Below are 17,110 nucleotides of genomic sequence, written 5' to 3'. Positions count from 1 at the left end.
TCTGTTTTCAATTCCTCATTTTATCGTCAGGAAAATAGGTTTTCATATCACATATGACAGATAGATGTACTCTACCACAAAAACTGTCTCAGTTGATAAAATACCTCAAAACAAAATAATAATAATAAAAATAAATTATGAATAGAGATGAGCGAACGTACTCGGATAAGCACTACTCGTCCGAGTAATGTGCTTTATCCGAGTACCGCTGTACTCGTCTTGAAAGATTCGGGACGCTCCGCTGCTGACAGGTGAGTCGCAGCGGGGAGCGGGGCAGAGCGGGCGGGAGAGAAGGAGAGAAAGATCTCCCCTCCGTTCCTCCCCGCTCTCCCCTGCAGCTCCCCGCTCCGCAGCGCGTCCCGAATCTTTCAGGACAAGTACAGCGGTACTCGGATAAAGCACATTACTCGGACGAGTAGTGCTTATCCGAGTACGTTCGCTCATCTCTAATTATGAATAATTATTAGAGATGAGCGAGCATGCTCAGATAAGGCAGTTACTCGAGCGAGCCTCGCTCTTCTCAAGTAACTGCATTCTTGTCCGAGCAGGCTCCAGGGGCGGTGGTGGAGTGCGGGGGGCAGCAGGGGGTAGCGGGGGAGAGAGATCTCTCTTACTCTCTTCCCCGCTACCCCACGCTATCCCCTGCTGCCCCCCGAGCACGCTCGAACAAGAATGCAGTTACTCGAGAAGAGCGAGGCTCGCTCGAGTAACTGACTTATCCGAGCATGCTCGCTCATCTCTAATAATAATAATAGGACACTTATAGGATCAATATCAGCATCGCCTGTGTCCTCGCACAAGTTTTATAGATTCTACAGTGTGTCTATAAATTGCTATAGATAAATGCACATTGATGGCAGACATCTACTAGCATTAACAGCTATCTCTAATACTGCAGCTTAAGCTCTCACGGGGCTATCTTCTTCATTGCTCCTTTCCTGATTCCCACTCAATCCTTGCTCGCCCCTCTAGTCTCACTAAGCTCTTTGATTGTTTTATTTCTTCATGATCTGTACCTACCTAATATTCCTTTCAAACCTAAGCTGGCTACTATATTCTCCATTTTACAGAGGCAGCAATACCATATATGTATTTTTGTTTGATTGTTTAGATTATTTTATTATAAATATGGAAAAAGGGTTGTTTTTTTTTTTTTACATTTCTTTTTTAAAATATTTGTTAAAACTTTATTGTTCTGATTTTTACTTCTTTTTTGTCCCTAGAGGGGACCACAACTTATAATGCTTTGATCGCTCCTGGAGTATGATGTAATGCCATAGCATTATATCATACTGCGATCAGGCAGGGAGTCTATCAAGCTACCCCAAGAGCATGGCTTGATAGGCATTCTGCCAAGATAGCACTGGGGCCTTTCAGAAGGCCCGCTGCTACCATTACACCTGCCCTGCTCCCTGCGATATCATCTCGGGGGCGGCTGTGCTGGACCCCGGAACATCGTTCGGGGGATTTAAATGCCGCTGTCAGAATTGATAGCGGCATTAAAAGAGTTAATAGCGCCGATCAGCAGCATAGCTGATTGCAGCTATTGCTGTCTCTCTTCATACATACCCCGACCCTGCAGGATGTAACCGTACGTCCTGTAGTGGGAAGGGGTTAAAAGGGAACCTGTCATTACCTTTGAGTGCACCTTTATGTTACTCAAAGATGATGGGATGCGGAGTCTGGAGAGCTGTGTTTCAAACTCACCGGTTGCCCTGTTCCTGCACTGTGTTCCTGCAAAGTTGCCATTAGCACACAGTGTGACTCTTTTCAGCTGGCTCTGTGCACTTCTTCCCGCATCCATCTCTATGGGACAGCGTGCACACACAGCCGGCTAAAAAGAGTGACGCTGAGTGGTGTGGTATCTTTTATGGGACACAGTGCAGGAATGGGGGGCCTGGTATAAAACACAGCTCTCCAGACTCCCCATAATGTAGTTAATGGGGCTCAAAGGTGATGATGGGTTCCCTTCAAAGGCACCTTCTAAATAACCAGGTGTAAGGCCTTATTCACACAGGTATTTTTACAGAGCTATTTAGCCGCATAAATACATCAGCCAAAAATAGTGACCATGTGAAGCATTGGATTCCAATGCATTTGTTCACATGAGCGATTTTTGGTTGCATTAAAAAACCAAAACGCACCGTCAGGGCTTATTTACACGTCCGTATATCGGCTGGGTTTTCAGTGGCAAGGGGCGGAGAGGGGGCGGGAGCTCAGTGCACTGCTCCTGGCTCTTCCGGCCTCCTCTCCCTGCAGAGAAGGACACTGTATATCGTCCGAGTGTGAAAACCTGGCCGATATACAGTCATCTGAATAAGCCCTCAAAGTGAGAAATCGGCGACCATTTTTAGTTGCCAATTTTTCTCCCTGTGTGAAAAGATAGGTGTTGACCTCTCTTTTTCGGAAAAACACTGGAAGCTCCTATAGACTCCTATGGGATTTGGGGAAAAAAAACATTGCGAGGATTTCTGCCGACCAAAGAAATTCCACACTGCTACATATTTTTCTCTCTGATACGCTCATGTAAATGGATGAGAAAATGCTAATTAATTTCACGACTGGATCACAGCTATTCTTTATTAATACGATTTTCAGACGCAAAGCAGCCAGCGTAAAATAGCATACTCTCATGTGAATTAGCCCTAAGACTCAATTCTTTCTCTTGCAAAAGGTAGTAATTAACAGGCTGCTTGTAAAGAGATCATTCAATTACTTATTCTGATTATTATTGTTATGTATCTCAATCTCCATATTGTTACAATAATGTGGTTTCTAATGGGAGGCTGCTTTATCATAGTGTAATAAAGATGTAGCAAACGAAATTTTATTATTTTATATTACTATTGCTACATATAGGTCTCTTTAAACCCATTGGGTTGTGCTGCTGGGACCTGTTGTTCTACAGGTTCCCAGGAGCACACCTTTACAAATGTGGGATAATTGAGCTGGCTGGGTGTGGAGTTCTCCAGACAGATAATCCCCACTGATCTGTTGCATATTAATTGTAGCCCCTCAGCTGGAGGGAGTTGTTTTTCCTCATTCCACTTTGTGTTTGCATTCATGCTTGTTATTCTGTGGGTGTGAGCTGTGATATGTTCTGTGTGTCTGTGCTGGGTGCCAGACATGTCGCATGAACAGTCCTGTTCTGGTTTGTATGCATTCCATGATGTTTGGTGTGAACTATGTCCTGTGCTGCTTGGATCTTTTACCATCTACGCTGAGTTAGGTCTATAGGTTCCAGCATGGGGTTATCCCTATCTGGACGATCGCAGTGCTTGTAGGCAGTTTTCCGGGGTTAGTTGTCTCATTAGAGTAGGGACCCACGAGACAACTAGAACCCTTGAATTGGGACCACGGGCTAAAGTATCTTTGCCAAAATACGAAGCAATACCTTGTACCTTATCTGTTCCATCTGTGTATGCATGCAGGTATGCTTAGTAAGTGTTTTGGCTGTTTGTCAGTCTTTGTCCTATGTCTATATGTAGATATTTGCCCTCCTGTATCCGTAAGTATATGGCCATTATCAGTGATTGTATGTCTATATTCCAGTCTATGTCTTTCCACCCGTCCATTGGTTGTGGACGCCCAGTTCTTGTTTGTTTGTCCTACCCATCCGTTGGTGTCCAAGCCTTGTCCTGTCCCCTTCGTCCGTTTGTAGGTGGACGCAAAGGCCTTGTTTGTCTGTCTGTTCCTGCGTCTAGCCACCCGTACAGCAAGCTTCTGCGTTCGTTCTGGCTGCCCCAGTACCAGGTCATCTCAGGGTTTTGTTAACAGTACAGGACAAACGTAACAAAACTGTTTCTGCACTTTTTACCACACTAAACCAAGCCCAACGCAAGAATTATCATCTACATCTGTTTAGGAAACATTTTTTCATGGCTCATTGAAAATCCCTACCTGAAGAATCGATGTTTAAAAAGTTCGTAAGCGGCATATAAATTAGGCAGGGTGGGCTGGTAAGGATGCCAGGCCATCTCGCTTCCCCTTCCCTGTGAGGGGCTAAACAGATGGGCGTGTTTTTCTCCCGTTGTGCGGCCGTGAAAATTACAACTACATAGTGGGACAAAACTAAACCATTGATTAGTAGGGTAAAAAGTGCTGCTAGGTTCCCTTTAAAGAACATAATTTAGTATTTTTGCACAGAAGAAATCTTACTTTGTCAGTTCTTGAGCTAGTAACATATATATTTACATATGTAAATCTAAATATATGAAAACTATAGCCAGAAATAATGAGCAAAACGAATATTCCATTCTGCATTCACAACTATAAGGACTTGCATGTGCTTTGTCAGTAACGGCTTCTGCGCTGCTTGTTGTGCTCCACATAGTGAGAAATAGCTATAATTGCTTTAGATTTATTTTATATTTCATTAATTATTCACAATTTCCATTTTCATCAGACTTGTAACATGGGTTAGTGTAGAAAGCTCCCCTGTGTTCTTCATCCAGCATGTTAACATACTGTTTTGTATTGACTGGAGGCCAACTGGGGTCTTTCTGCAGAGCCCTGTAGATTTCTCTGTACTTGCTGCGAGACTGATATTTGAAAATTTGTTTCAGAAACAGCCAAAGGCGTCTATTTTCAATAACAGATTCCTTAAAGAAAAAAAAATGGAAAACCAATAGTAAATATAGCACTGTGGTAATTATTGTAATATAGCAAAAACTATCTGTGAAGAGTCAAAGTTTTCGCTATTAAGTTAGAAGAAATGAATACAGTTTGAACATACAGTATATAGTGGCAATAAGACAGAAGGTGAACTTACTTTAGAGTTTATACTCATTGTAAAAAAAATCAAGCACCTAGGAGTTCTTGGAATCAAATTAAACTTTATATGGATGATTGTAACATTGACAAAAGTGATTACAGAAGAATTGGAAATCTGAACACTTGTAGGGAGGTTGAGCATTCTCGAGCTTGGATGCAAGATCATCGCTAAAGACAACCCGGTTCCACTCAGTAGTCCAAGTTTGTCGTCCCTTGGCACCACTGCAAACAGAGGTGTGTGTCAAAAGCAGTATGTAATGGGCACTGCGAGACCAAATGTCCTTCAGCCAAGAACTTGGAAATGGATTTGATAGACACAGGGGCCTATAATAATAGTGACACCTGTGTTTGTAAGGCAGACAATGAAGCAGTTGGAGCTGTTCATGCTTGTTGGACGATCAGACAATCCTCTCTACTGGTGGTCTGTCAAAGGTGTCCTGAGCCCGGTTGCCTTGTGTGTGCCCTCACGCATCCAATAGTCCCAAGACCTCCTAATAGTCTGGTCAGAATAGCCCAGGTGGTTCCCTCCCAAACTCTGGCAAATGTTTTCAATTGCACCCTAAAGGCATATATAGTGGTCAACAAGCTCTATACAAGCAGAAAAAGAGATCCACTGTGCACAAGTAGCTTCTCAGAGTCTTTTTATAGGCCCAGATTGTAACTACTTTTAGGGTCTCATGTGACAAGACCATTCATCTAATCACGCCACAATTCTAATCATTTGCATATCTGCCTCAGTTGTAACTGCATGTTGACTTTTGCACAAAATGACAAGTCCTAGGTGCTTGCTTTTTTTTCTCTTTTTTGACAAAGAGTGTATTTAAGGCTGTAATATCACCTGTAATAGACAGCACCTCTGGTGGGGACATGTACCTATCTTCTGTTCTTGACCCCATTGCCCCCAGCCACTAAATTCAGGGTAGTCAGACATACAGAAATTACTGAGCTACATAAATCTTGTAAGAGTCAATGGGGATTACAGAACAGCATAGGACAGAGCACTATGCTGTTTTTATAACTGGAGAGCTAAGGAAACAGCTGAGCTACACTGCTTGTGTGTTTGGCTGTTTCCATTAGCTCAGCCTCTTGGCCACCTTGTATTCAGTGGTTTTCCCATCTCCGCTATGTTTTAACACAACAAAGAAGATACATGAAAATCAAACCATGGCATTTTAGAGCTTTATATAACACTGAACTCCTTCATTTTCACTCTTATCCCTACTAAAGACCAACTGTGAACTTCTGTAAGTCCATTTATGCCATGCTTATTATTCGCACTTTGTATTGCAAACAGCTACATTATCTTTTTCTGTCTTTTTTTAGACTAATCATCTTCCACGTTTCCTTGCCTTATCAAGCTTTTCCTTCTATGAGGATGTAAGTTCTAGCCTGGATCGGGGAGAGTCATTGGATCTTGAGTATCTAGATTTTTCCAAAGCCTTTGATAGTGTGCCGCATAAAAGGTTGGTATATAATATGAGAATGCTTGGTCTGAGCAAGAATGTCTGTAAGTAACTGGTCAGTAATGGGAAGCAGAGGGTGCTTGTAAATGGTACATACTCTGATTGGGTCACTGTTACTAGTAGGGTATCACAGGAGTCAGTACTGGGCCCTATTCTTATTAATAGATTTATTAATGCAGAGGATTGTACAGTAAAATATCAAATTTGGAGATGATGTTAAAACTATGTAAAGTAATAAACTGGAGAGGACAGTATATGGTTGCAAGAGGATCTGGATAAGTTGGAGACTTGGGCAGAAAAAAAGCAAAGTAGGTTTAAACACTGATAAATGTAAAGTTTTGCACATTGGCAGTGGAAATACATGTCACCATTACACACCAAATGGGAAACCACTGGGAAAAACTGACATGGAAAAGGACTTGGGAATTTTAGTTAACTGTAAGCTTAACTGGAACAACCAGTGTCAGGCAGCTGCTGCCAAGGCAAATAGGATCATGGGGTGCATGAATATAGGTTAGGGGCAGATGATGAGAACATTGTTCTTCCTCTTTACAAATCAGTGATCAGACCACACATGGAATATTTATACAATTTTGGAAACTGATGCTCAAGAAGAAAATATCAGAGCTAGGGTGGGTTTAAAAATGGGCAAATCAATTAATGAATGGAATGGGCGGACTACAATGCCCACAGAGGTTATCAAAAATGAGGCAATTTAGTTTAGAAGAAAAAACAGTTGAGGGGTGACCTAATAACTATATATAGATATATCAGGGTACAATACAGCAATCTCTCCCAGGATCTATTTATACCCAGGACTGTGACTGTAAAAAGAGGGCATCCTCTACATCTAGAGAAAAGAAGGTTTCTCCACAGACATAGAAGGGGGTTCTTTACTGTAAGAGCAGTGAGACTATGGAACTCTCTGCCTGAGGACACAGTGATGGTGAACTCAATAAAAGAGCTTTAGAGGAGCCTGGACGCCTATCTTGAGTGTAACAATATTATATGTTCTAGTCACTGATTACTTTTGAGGAGTTGTTGAATTATTCTGACTGTTAGATTGCTAGAGTCGAAAATATATTTTTTTTTGAATGAGGAAAATTGGCTTCTACCTCATTGGGATTTTTTGCCTTCCTCTGGATCAACATTGCGGGATAATAGGCTGAACTGAATGGACCATATGTCTTATTTCAGCCTTACTTACTATCTTACTATGTTGCATCCCTTAAACATCCAATGGAAATTTTACATTATTTGAAAATACCCATTTTAATAACATCAGTTCACCTTACCTCAACAGTGAAAGATATAAGAAAGAAAATGATCAACAAGATAAGAAGGGCTATCCTCCAGATAGTGGGAGTGCAGACAAGCTAGAATGGGAAAAAAAACACATATTGTAATAACTTGTAATATTCAAATGTTATCCATTCGTATCATTTGCTTTCATATAATCTAAATAAGTAAAGTAACATTTTTAAAGATGCTACTAAAATGTACAACTTGTGTGTATAAGGCTGCTTTCACATCTGTGCTAGAACCCCCGTTTGGAGGTTCCTCGGCAGATCCGGCACAAAATATTGGAAAAAAAAGTCCTGCCGGACAGCTGAGTGGGGACAAACAGACTCCATTATAGTCAATGAGGTCCGTTCGGCACGGGTCGGTTCAGTTATAAGATGGATCTGTTCGGCCAGGGGATTCGCCTTTCCTACTCCCATAACAGAGCAGGAAAACAGAACCCCCTGCCGCAGATGTGAAAGCTGCGTAATCTGTTGACAGATTTAAATGTACTAATGCTACATTTTTTTCATTATGACAGTCAGTACTGGAAATAATCTTACTTTTTATTTTTGGCCATGAAATTGCATTCACTAACAATATAATGATATTGTATTGCCATGCAAGGTAATATTATTAATGAAAGGAATACTCACTTGTAAACCCCGGTAAATGCGCTCAATATCAGCAAACAAAACAAAAAGACAAACTCCTAATTGTATTGGAAGCAGAGTGCAAAAAATATCTGTCAAAAATAAGAAAGACAACAGTATTATGTACATACATACCACTTCTTTATCCCAATACCCATAACAATGCAGTCCACAGCATATTCAGTAAATTATGATCTAACGAGTGATTTGCACGATAATTGTGCTGTGTAAAAGGGGCTTAAAGGGAACCAGTCACAAGGTATCAGCACCATAAACTAAGTTATAATCCTCATACGGCAGGGTCCCTGGACTTTGGGGAGGTATTTCTTATATTTAGCTGGCTCCCTGAAAATATGCATGGACCGTACAGCCAGACCGAAAGCTGCTCGCTGTGCATGTGCACTCCAATGGTGATCAATGGGAGTGCGTGCACACAGCATGCAGTTTTTAGTCTGGATGAGTACAAAGGCTGCGCAAGGACCTTAGGGGGGACAGCGCTAAATTGTGCAGCCGGGTAAGTATAGACTCCATCTGGGTAGACTACTCAAAGTTTCCAAGGACCTGGCAGATGTCTGCCAACCAGGCCCACTCTTCTGTAAAGAATTGAGGAGGCTGACTCCCACTATTCCGCCCATGTTGGAGTTGGTATTCCACAATAGCTCTACGCTGCTCATAGAGCCTGGCCAACATGTGGAGCGTAGTGTTCCACCGTGTGGGCACGTCGCACAGCAATCGGTGCACTGGCAGATTAAACCGATGTTGCAGGGTCCGCAGGGTGGCAGCGTCCGTCTTGGAGTTGCGGAAATGTGCGCTGACCCGGCGCACCTTTCCGAGCAGGTATGACAAGTTTGGGTAGCTTTTCAGAAAGCGCTGAACCACCAAATTAAAGACATGGGCCAGGCATGGCACGTGCGTGAGGCTGCCGAGCTGCAGAGCCTCCACCAGATTACGGCCGTTGTCACACACGACCATGCCCGGTTGGAGGCTCAGCGGCGCAAGCCAGCGGTCGGTCTGCTCTGTCAGACCCTGCAGCAGTTCGTGGGCCGTGTGCCTCTTCTCTCCTAAGCTGAGTAGTTTCAGCACGGCCTGCTGACGCTTGCCCACCGCTGTGCTGCCGTGCCGCGCGACACCGACTGCTGGCGACGTGCTGCTGCTGACACATCTTGATTGCGAGACAGAGGTTGCGTAGGAGGAGGAGGAGGGTGGTATAGTGGAGGAAGCATACACCGCCGCAGATACCACCACCGAGCTGGGGCCCGCAATTCGGGGGGTGGGTAGGACGTGAGTGGTCCCAGGCTCTGACTCTGTCCCAGCCTCCACTAAATTCACCCAATGTGCCATCAGGGAGATATAGTGGCCCTGCCCGCCTGTGCTTGTCCACGTGTCCATTGTTAAGTGGACCTTGGCAGTAACAGCGTTGGTGAGGGCGCGTACAATGTTGCGGGAGACGTGGTCGTGCAGGGCTGGGACGGCACATCGGGAAAAGTAGTGGCAACTGGGAACAGAGTAGCGCAGGGCCGCCGCCGCCATCATGCTTTTGAAAGCCTTCCTTTCCACAAGCCTATACGGCAGCATCTCTAGGCTGATCAATTTGGCAATGTGCACGTTTAACGCTTGAGCGTGCGGGTGCGTGGCGGCGTACTTGCGCTTGCGCTCAAACAGTGGCGCTAGCGACGTCTGGACGCTGCGCTGAGAGACATTGCTGGATGGGGCCGAGGACAGCGGAGGTGAGGGTGTGGGTGCAGGCCAGGAGACGGTAGTGACTGTGTCCTCAGAGGGGGGTTGGATCTCAGTGGCAGGTTGGGGCACAGGGGGAGAGGCAGTGGTGCAAACCGGAGGCGGTGAACGGCCTTCGTCCCACCTTGTGGGGTGCTTGGCCATCATATGCCTGCGCATGCTGGTGGCTCCCCAGCTGATCTTGGCGCGACAAAGGTTGCACACCACTGTTCGTCGGTCGTCAGGCGTCTCTGTGAAAAACTGCCACACTGTAGAGCACCTTGACCTCTGCAGGGTGGCATGGCGCGAGGGGGCGCTTTGGGAAACAGTTGGTGGATTATTCGGTGCCCACACCCTGACTTGGGCCTCCGCGTCCTCGCCCGCGTCCACGTCCTATAGGCCTACCCCTACCCCTCAGCATGGTGTATTACCAGTAGTGCAGAAACAGAACGCTGTAATTAAATGTGCTGCTTATTGGCCTGTGGTTGGAGGCTGACTTCGCTTACGGAACGCCAGGAAATAATTTTGCGCAAGCCTGCTGTAACACTTTGCTGGCTGCGTATGAATTAGGAGGACAACTACACCCAGCACAGACCCAGTACACTGAGGACAGTCACAGGCAGCCCAAATAGATTTTTTTCCCCAAATGTTTTTGGAAAGGCCCACTGCCTATATGCACTGTATATGTCTTCTCTCTCTGCGTCACCACTACTGGCCCTGGAATATGTAAAATAACTGTAGACTGTTGCACTGTGGACTGGAATACAGCGGTGATTTAACAGCCAACACAGAGCCAGGAAAGAATTTTGCGCAAGCCTGCTGTAACACTTAGCTGGCTGCGTATGAATTAGGAGGACAACTACACCCAGCAGAGACCCAGTATACTGAGGACAGTCACAGGCAGCCCAAATAGATTTTTTTCCCCAAATGTTTTTGCAAAGGCCCACTGCCTACATTCAATAAATATATGTCTTCTGTCCCTGCCTCACAATATATGTCTTCTGTCCCTGCCTCACAATATATGTCTTCTGTCCCTGCCTAACCACTACTGGCCCTGCACTATGTATAATTACTGCAGGGCACAATGCTCCGCACGGCCGATATACAAAAAAAAAAAAAGTGCAACACTGCAAAAAGCAGCCTCCACACTACTGCACACGATTAGATGTGGCCCTAAGAAGGACCGTTGGGGTTCTTGAAGCCAAAAATACTCCTAACACTCTCCCTATAGCAGCTCCGGCACCAACAGCACTTTCCCTCCTCTATGTCAGAACAAATCTGTGGCGAGCCGCGGGATGGGCTGATTTTTATACTCGGGTGACACCTGATCTCGCCAGCCACTCACTGCAGGGGGGTGGTATAGGGCTTGAACGTCGCAGGGGGAAGTTGTAATGCCTTCCCTGTCTTTCTATTGGCCAGAAAAGCGCGCTAACGTCTCAGAGATGAAAGTGAAAGTAACTCGAACATCGCGTGGTACTCGTCACGAGTATCGAGCATCTCGAACACGCTAATACTCGAACGAGTATCAAGCTCGGACGAGTACGTTCGCTCATCTCTAGTAATATACAATATCCAATACTCCAAAATGCCATTTGGGGGTTTAAAATGAAGTGTATATTGCATGCAGGCATGTGCCCTTTCTTACTGATTACATTTGGCCAGTGAGAAGTAGAAAGAAGAGGCACATTATAGCTTGTATACTCCTTTGAAACAGAAGCACATGGTCTTTGGAAAGATGGACACAAAATTTGTATATCGCCTGTAGTACATTTAGTCTGTCCTAGAAGCAGATTCATGGTGGTTTCATTTCTGTAGCTGTTTTAAAGTGCTTACTGCTAAAGTATTTAATTAACTTGGGGAATTTAAATGATGACTTATCCACAATAGATGATTGGTAGGGGGCCACCGCCCGGGGTCTCCAGTCAATCAGCTGCTCGCCAGGCTAGCTGAGGAGCAGGATGTAGGTAACTCTGTAATACCACACTGGGTCACTGCACAATGTACAGAAACAGTTCCATTCACCTAATTGAAACCTGTGCCTGTAATACCACACCTGACCACTGCACACGTGGGAAACTCCTTTAAAGGGGTTTTCCAGGGCACAAACAAAAGGTTAAACAGGCTTAAAATTAAGGAAAATTGAATACTCAGCTGTTCCGGCGAATCCCTGTCCAGCACTACATGCCCAGCCAGCTACTCACAGGCTTCTGCAGCCGTGAAAGAAAAACCACTGAAACCTGTGAGGGGCTGAGCAGTCACATGAATAATGAATGGTCTCAGCTTCTTCCAAGATAGTATTCAATTTTACTTAATTTTAAGCCTCTTTATTTTTAATGTCCCAGAAAACCCCTTTAATTTTTGATATCTATGTATACAAACTTTTAACACCTTTTCATGAATTTTATTGCAATGCAACCCAAAGTCAACAGAATATTTGTTCTTTTTCTTCTTACAAACTTTTCAAAAGATTATATTCCTTTCACTGTGTTAATAGTATACTTACAGTTTGTGTATATAGGCTTTCTGAATGGTTTTCCCTTGGAGAACACAAAGGCAAGAATTACACAGCTAGTCGTTGCTATCGACCACAACGATGTGGTTTCATAATTTTGATACTCATTAAATTGCTGAAGATCTGTAATGCTCCCATTTCCAAAATTACTCTCATTGGTTATACAAGCACTAAAAACAGAACATGAAAATATGACCATAAATATAAGAATCATATTGAACATTTACTATTTAATGTGACAACATAGACTCTAAATCAAAGGTTCACAATAAAACAAGTGATCAAGTCCATTAAAGGGGTCGTCTCATGACAGGTTTTACCCGTCATGCAGATACCCCACCTGCATCTCAGTTCGGAAGTTAATCGCAGTGAGTCGGCTATCTCCGGTGGTCCCACTGAATGGAGTGTTGGTGAGCATGAGTGGCCACCCGCTGCCATTCACTTTGGAACTGAACCATGGCTGGGGTGCGTGCATGACAGGTAAAACCTGTTGTGAGACAAGCCCTTTTAACTCCAAAAGCATAAGACACATACATGCCTGTGTGATAGGATGGCATGCAGGATTTTGTGTAGGAATATGCATTGATTTACATTATACCTAAGTGCCACATTCACAATTTTGTTGGTTGTTAGTGGAAACAGTCATTGATAATGTCCTCAGACAAATCCCTAAAAGCTTAGCTAATTCCATATAATACAGTGAGATGTTTAGGGGCATATTTATTTATGAAAAGGTCTAATAGAAAAAAATGATGTTTTCCCATAGCAACCAATCACAGCACAGCTTTCATTTCTTATAGTACTCTTAAAAAATTAAAGCTGTGCTGGGACTGGTTGCTATAGGCAACAAAGATACCTTTTCATTTAGAAAGTTTAATAAATCTGCCCCTTAGTTTTGCCTACATTAGATTATTGTATAAACGCCCCTGGATCTTTGCATTGATTACTCAATGTGCACAACTGTTACATGTTATTAGTTTATTTAGTATATGTGTGTAGAATTATGACTTAAATAACAATCAGTCCACATTTTATTAGTAAATATCCACAGTGCAGGGAGAAAAGGTAAGTTAACATCTGTGTTAATGAATATATAATATAGAAGGTAATGATATGACACTGTCCTCCCAATAGGCATAGATGGTACTTTCTCTAACTAGTCATCTGATGCTGTGCTGATGCATCATGGCAATAATAGCACAGTATAGATAAAGAGAAAGCAGGGAAAAATCTAAACATCATGATAGTGTCTGATAAGTATCAGACAGGAGCATGCACTGAATGGAAGTAAGTTCAATATACATGGGAGACATCCAGAGTGTGATAAACAATCGGGTGAGGGGTGCAGATATGGAAAAATAAGCCATACTTACCTCTCTAGTAGCCTTTTAAAATCAAAGGGGTGAGAGAAAAAATGTACAAAGATATAACTCACAGAAAAGGAAGCCAAATATGCATCACCTGATACTGCAGGGCAGGAGCAATCACCATAGCCCCTAGTAGCATGCAGAAAGCCAGATTGCAATATGAGGGGGCTAAATGTTCAGTGCAAAGTAATGTGCAGCCACTCAACGCAACCCAAGATTGGGGGAGGGGTGACTATAGACAACAGAGTCCGCACATATGAACTGATACCAAGGATGCCAGCTATAGATTAAGTGTGCCACACCATAAAGGAATACAACCTCTACTGGCAAAGCAATGAATTGCCCTGTATCACCACAGTACGCCACACTGGCAGGCCATCCTGGGCTCCCCCAGGAGCAATAGCACACATATGGAAAACACCTTTGAATTCAAGAGTTCACTTACTATGTATCCCTGTGATGTGAATGTTTACTCAATGTACACAGTAAAAGACACAAACAATACAACAGTAAGGGTGCCCACCCACTAGCGTTTTTTTACTGCGAAATTCGCAGCGTTTTTTTTTTCTGCAGGGGTCTTTGGGCTATGGGACATGCAAAGCTAAAATCGCGATCGCGCAAAATCGCGATATCGCGGTAAATCGCGATTTTGCGCGATCGCGATTTTTACATTACAAGTCCCATAGACCCCCTGCAGAAAAAAAAAACCTGCGAATTTCGCAGTGAAAAAAAACGCCAGTGGGTGGGCGCCCTAAGCCTGGGTTTACACAGGGCGGATTTGCTGCGGTTCTGGCGTGGTTTGCCGTTGCATATCCGCACTGCGGTAAAGCCGCTGCATTTGCAGTGCAATGCAGTGCAAATGTGTTTGGGCAAAAAGCTGTTCTCACAGGACGGATTTTTTCCGCACTGCTGCAGGGCGGAAATGCAGCTGCGGTGTGGTTTTTCAAGATGCAGCATGTCAATTCTTTTGACTTTTCCACAGCGCTTTTTTGTCCATAGACCTCCATGGACGCAGCAAAATCTGCACCAAAATACGCTGCAAAAGTAAAAAAGGGCTGCGGAAAAAAACGCTTGCGGATTTTCCAGCGCGGAAAATACGCAAGACAAAAATAACCTTTGAAGCGGTTTTGCCGCAGAAGTAGTTCGGAAAAACCGCAGCAAAACTGCAACAAATCCGCCCTGTGTGAACCCAGCCTGTTAGTTTAGTTAGATTGGTACAGCATGGTGGCTTAGTGAATAGCACTGTGCTATGGTCCTCGGTTCAGATCACACCAAGGACAACATCTGCATGTTCTCCCTGTGTTTGGATGGGTTAATATAAATTGTCAACCCCAATAACAAGTCATGTAATATGTCTGTGCTATATAAAAAAAGGAATTATTATTTATTATATTATGCTTGTTTACAATCAAACCCCTTTTATAATCAATGCAGAAATTTAGGTAATTCCAAAGGGTTCACTTCACAAGGGGTTACTCTTGATCTAGAAGACTGAATCTCTTGCTTTCCTACAGACAACTATATAGAATCAAAATGATAGTTCTTGCTACCTGCAGTCACCACTAACTAAATACTGGTTTATGCAGCTCACCCTGAAATCAACTACAGCTGTATAAATCCCTATATAATAATGTCCTTAGTGGCAATTGAAACCAGACAGATATAGATATTGTACAGTGGCTTTCTGCTGTCTATGTCCTCCCTGCTATTCCACTCCCTGTGGATCATGGTGCAGAATTCCACAGCGGCAAATTGTGTTCCATCCCAGCAGAATAATTCTGCCAATGTGGAAGGTCCCTTACAAGTCTTGTAATAGCAGCTAGGAATACATCCCAAAGCCAGAATCTTCTCCAGAAGGAAAAGACAAACTATGTACAGACAAACGGTTTGGGTGTTTTGCCCCTCATCAGTGTGCAGTAGCTTGCTTGCTTGGCTGGGTGAAAAGCCTATGGCGTGGGTCGAGAAGGGTATTGCTTCTCCTTAACGGGGTTCTGTCATTAACAAAAAATTCTATACTTACCTATTTCTTCCCCGTCAGTCTTCTTACCAGATCTTCACCTCACCAATCTTCTCCTGGTTCTTCCAGTGCACCGAGTCACATCACCTCCAGCCAGCCGAATCCTCTTCTTCCTGTGACAAGGCGTACATTGCCGTCATTCTGCTTCCTGCAGGACAATGTATGCTACATCACTAGTGACATAACATTCACTGCCTAACAGGGAATGCTAAATCCTCTGCAGCCTGCTTTAGTGCGACTGCGCATGCGCGATGTCTCACTGCTGGTGTTTCATATACTATATGAAACACTAGTAGCGAGATATTGTGCATCCGTGCTAAAGCAGGCTGCCAACGTTTCGGCTTTCCCTGCTAGGCAGTGAACGCTACGTGACTTGTGGCGTTCATTGCCCTGCAGGAAGTGAACTGCAGCTAATGGACACTCCAAAATAGGAAGAAGAGGATCCGGCCGGCTTGTAGTGAGGTGACTCGGGGGACTGGAGGAGCCAAGAGAAGATAGGTGAATAGAAGATGCAGTAAGACAAAACCCTTTTAAGGAGAGCACCTAGAAGATGTGGTAAGAAGGGTGCCTGGGAAGGAATATTGATAAGTATTGATTTGTTTTCTTATGACAAAATTCTTTTAAGGAGAGCACCTTGAAGATGTGAGGAGACTAATAGAGAATACCACAAAGAAAAATGTGTAGAACATCTAAAAGTACTTCCAGACCAGTTCGGCACTTCTCAGCTGGTTGACATGAGGCAGGATTGTATTTCGGCTATTGAAATTTGTAAACAATTGAGTGGGAATATACCTGAAGTTAGTTGTGCTGTACCAGGGCTGCTTCTTTACGAACACAAAGGCACAGATCTGAATGGCCATATTGAGAAGAATATTAAAGATCACAGATAACAGGAGAGGAGGTGATATCAACTGCGCTGGAGGTCTGTATGGAGCCAGTATTGGATAAGCTTGTGTTAAACTCACTGTTGTAAAATATACAAAAACATACATTATATTTACAATATACCTGTAACATTTAGCATAATTGAGTGTCAATTAACTCCTGAAACTACTTAAAGCAAGATTATCTCACCTCAGATCTTTAACAGATTATCATGAAGTGTTCGCTTTGTTTTCAGAATAAACCAATAATAAAGTGCTCTGACGCAACATTGTTCTTCCCATTATGGGACAGACTCTACACTTGTCCAATACTTCACAAAGCATCCTTTGTATTGTTACTGCTATTATTATGAGCTTATAAACCATCCCTTAAGGCTTTTATCAGTTTTCAAATCACATGACATCGTTGGCACATTCTAGTGTGAGTGGTTGACAAAAGGTGTC

At 43.6% G+C, this 17,110-nt stretch overlaps 1 protein-coding gene across 2 annotated transcripts in view; it reads right to left on the bottom strand.

The window, feature by feature from the left end:
- Window positions 1-3,624: 3,624 nt before the first annotated feature.
- The window catches only part of LOC136626962 (probable cation-transporting ATPase 13A4), a 119,301-nt gene continuing 105,815 nt past the window's right edge, over window positions 3,625-17,110 (bottom strand). For both annotated transcript variants that reach the window (XM_066601919.1, XM_066601927.1), the window contains 5 exons: window positions 16,575-16,746; window positions 12,390-12,568; window positions 8,174-8,262; window positions 7,532-7,612; window positions 3,625-4,601 (listed from right to left, as the gene is read on the bottom strand). In XM_066601919.1, the coding sequence (XP_066458016.1) occupies window positions 4,380-4,601; window positions 7,532-7,612; window positions 8,174-8,262; window positions 12,390-12,568; window positions 16,575-16,746 (743 nt within the window). In that variant the 3' untranslated portion in view covers window positions 3,625-4,379. The remainder of the gene's footprint in view (window positions 4,602-7,531; window positions 7,613-8,173; window positions 8,263-12,389; window positions 12,569-16,574; window positions 16,747-17,110) is intronic.

The sequence above is a fragment of the Eleutherodactylus coqui genome, chromosome 1, assembly GCF_035609145.1.
Source record: "Eleutherodactylus coqui strain aEleCoq1 chromosome 1, aEleCoq1.hap1, whole genome shotgun sequence".
Lineage (NCBI taxonomy): Eukaryota > Metazoa > Chordata > Amphibia > Anura > Eleutherodactylidae > Eleutherodactylus > Eleutherodactylus coqui.
Note: the sequence above shows the minus strand (reverse complement) of the source record. Positions and strands in the feature narration are given on the sequence as shown.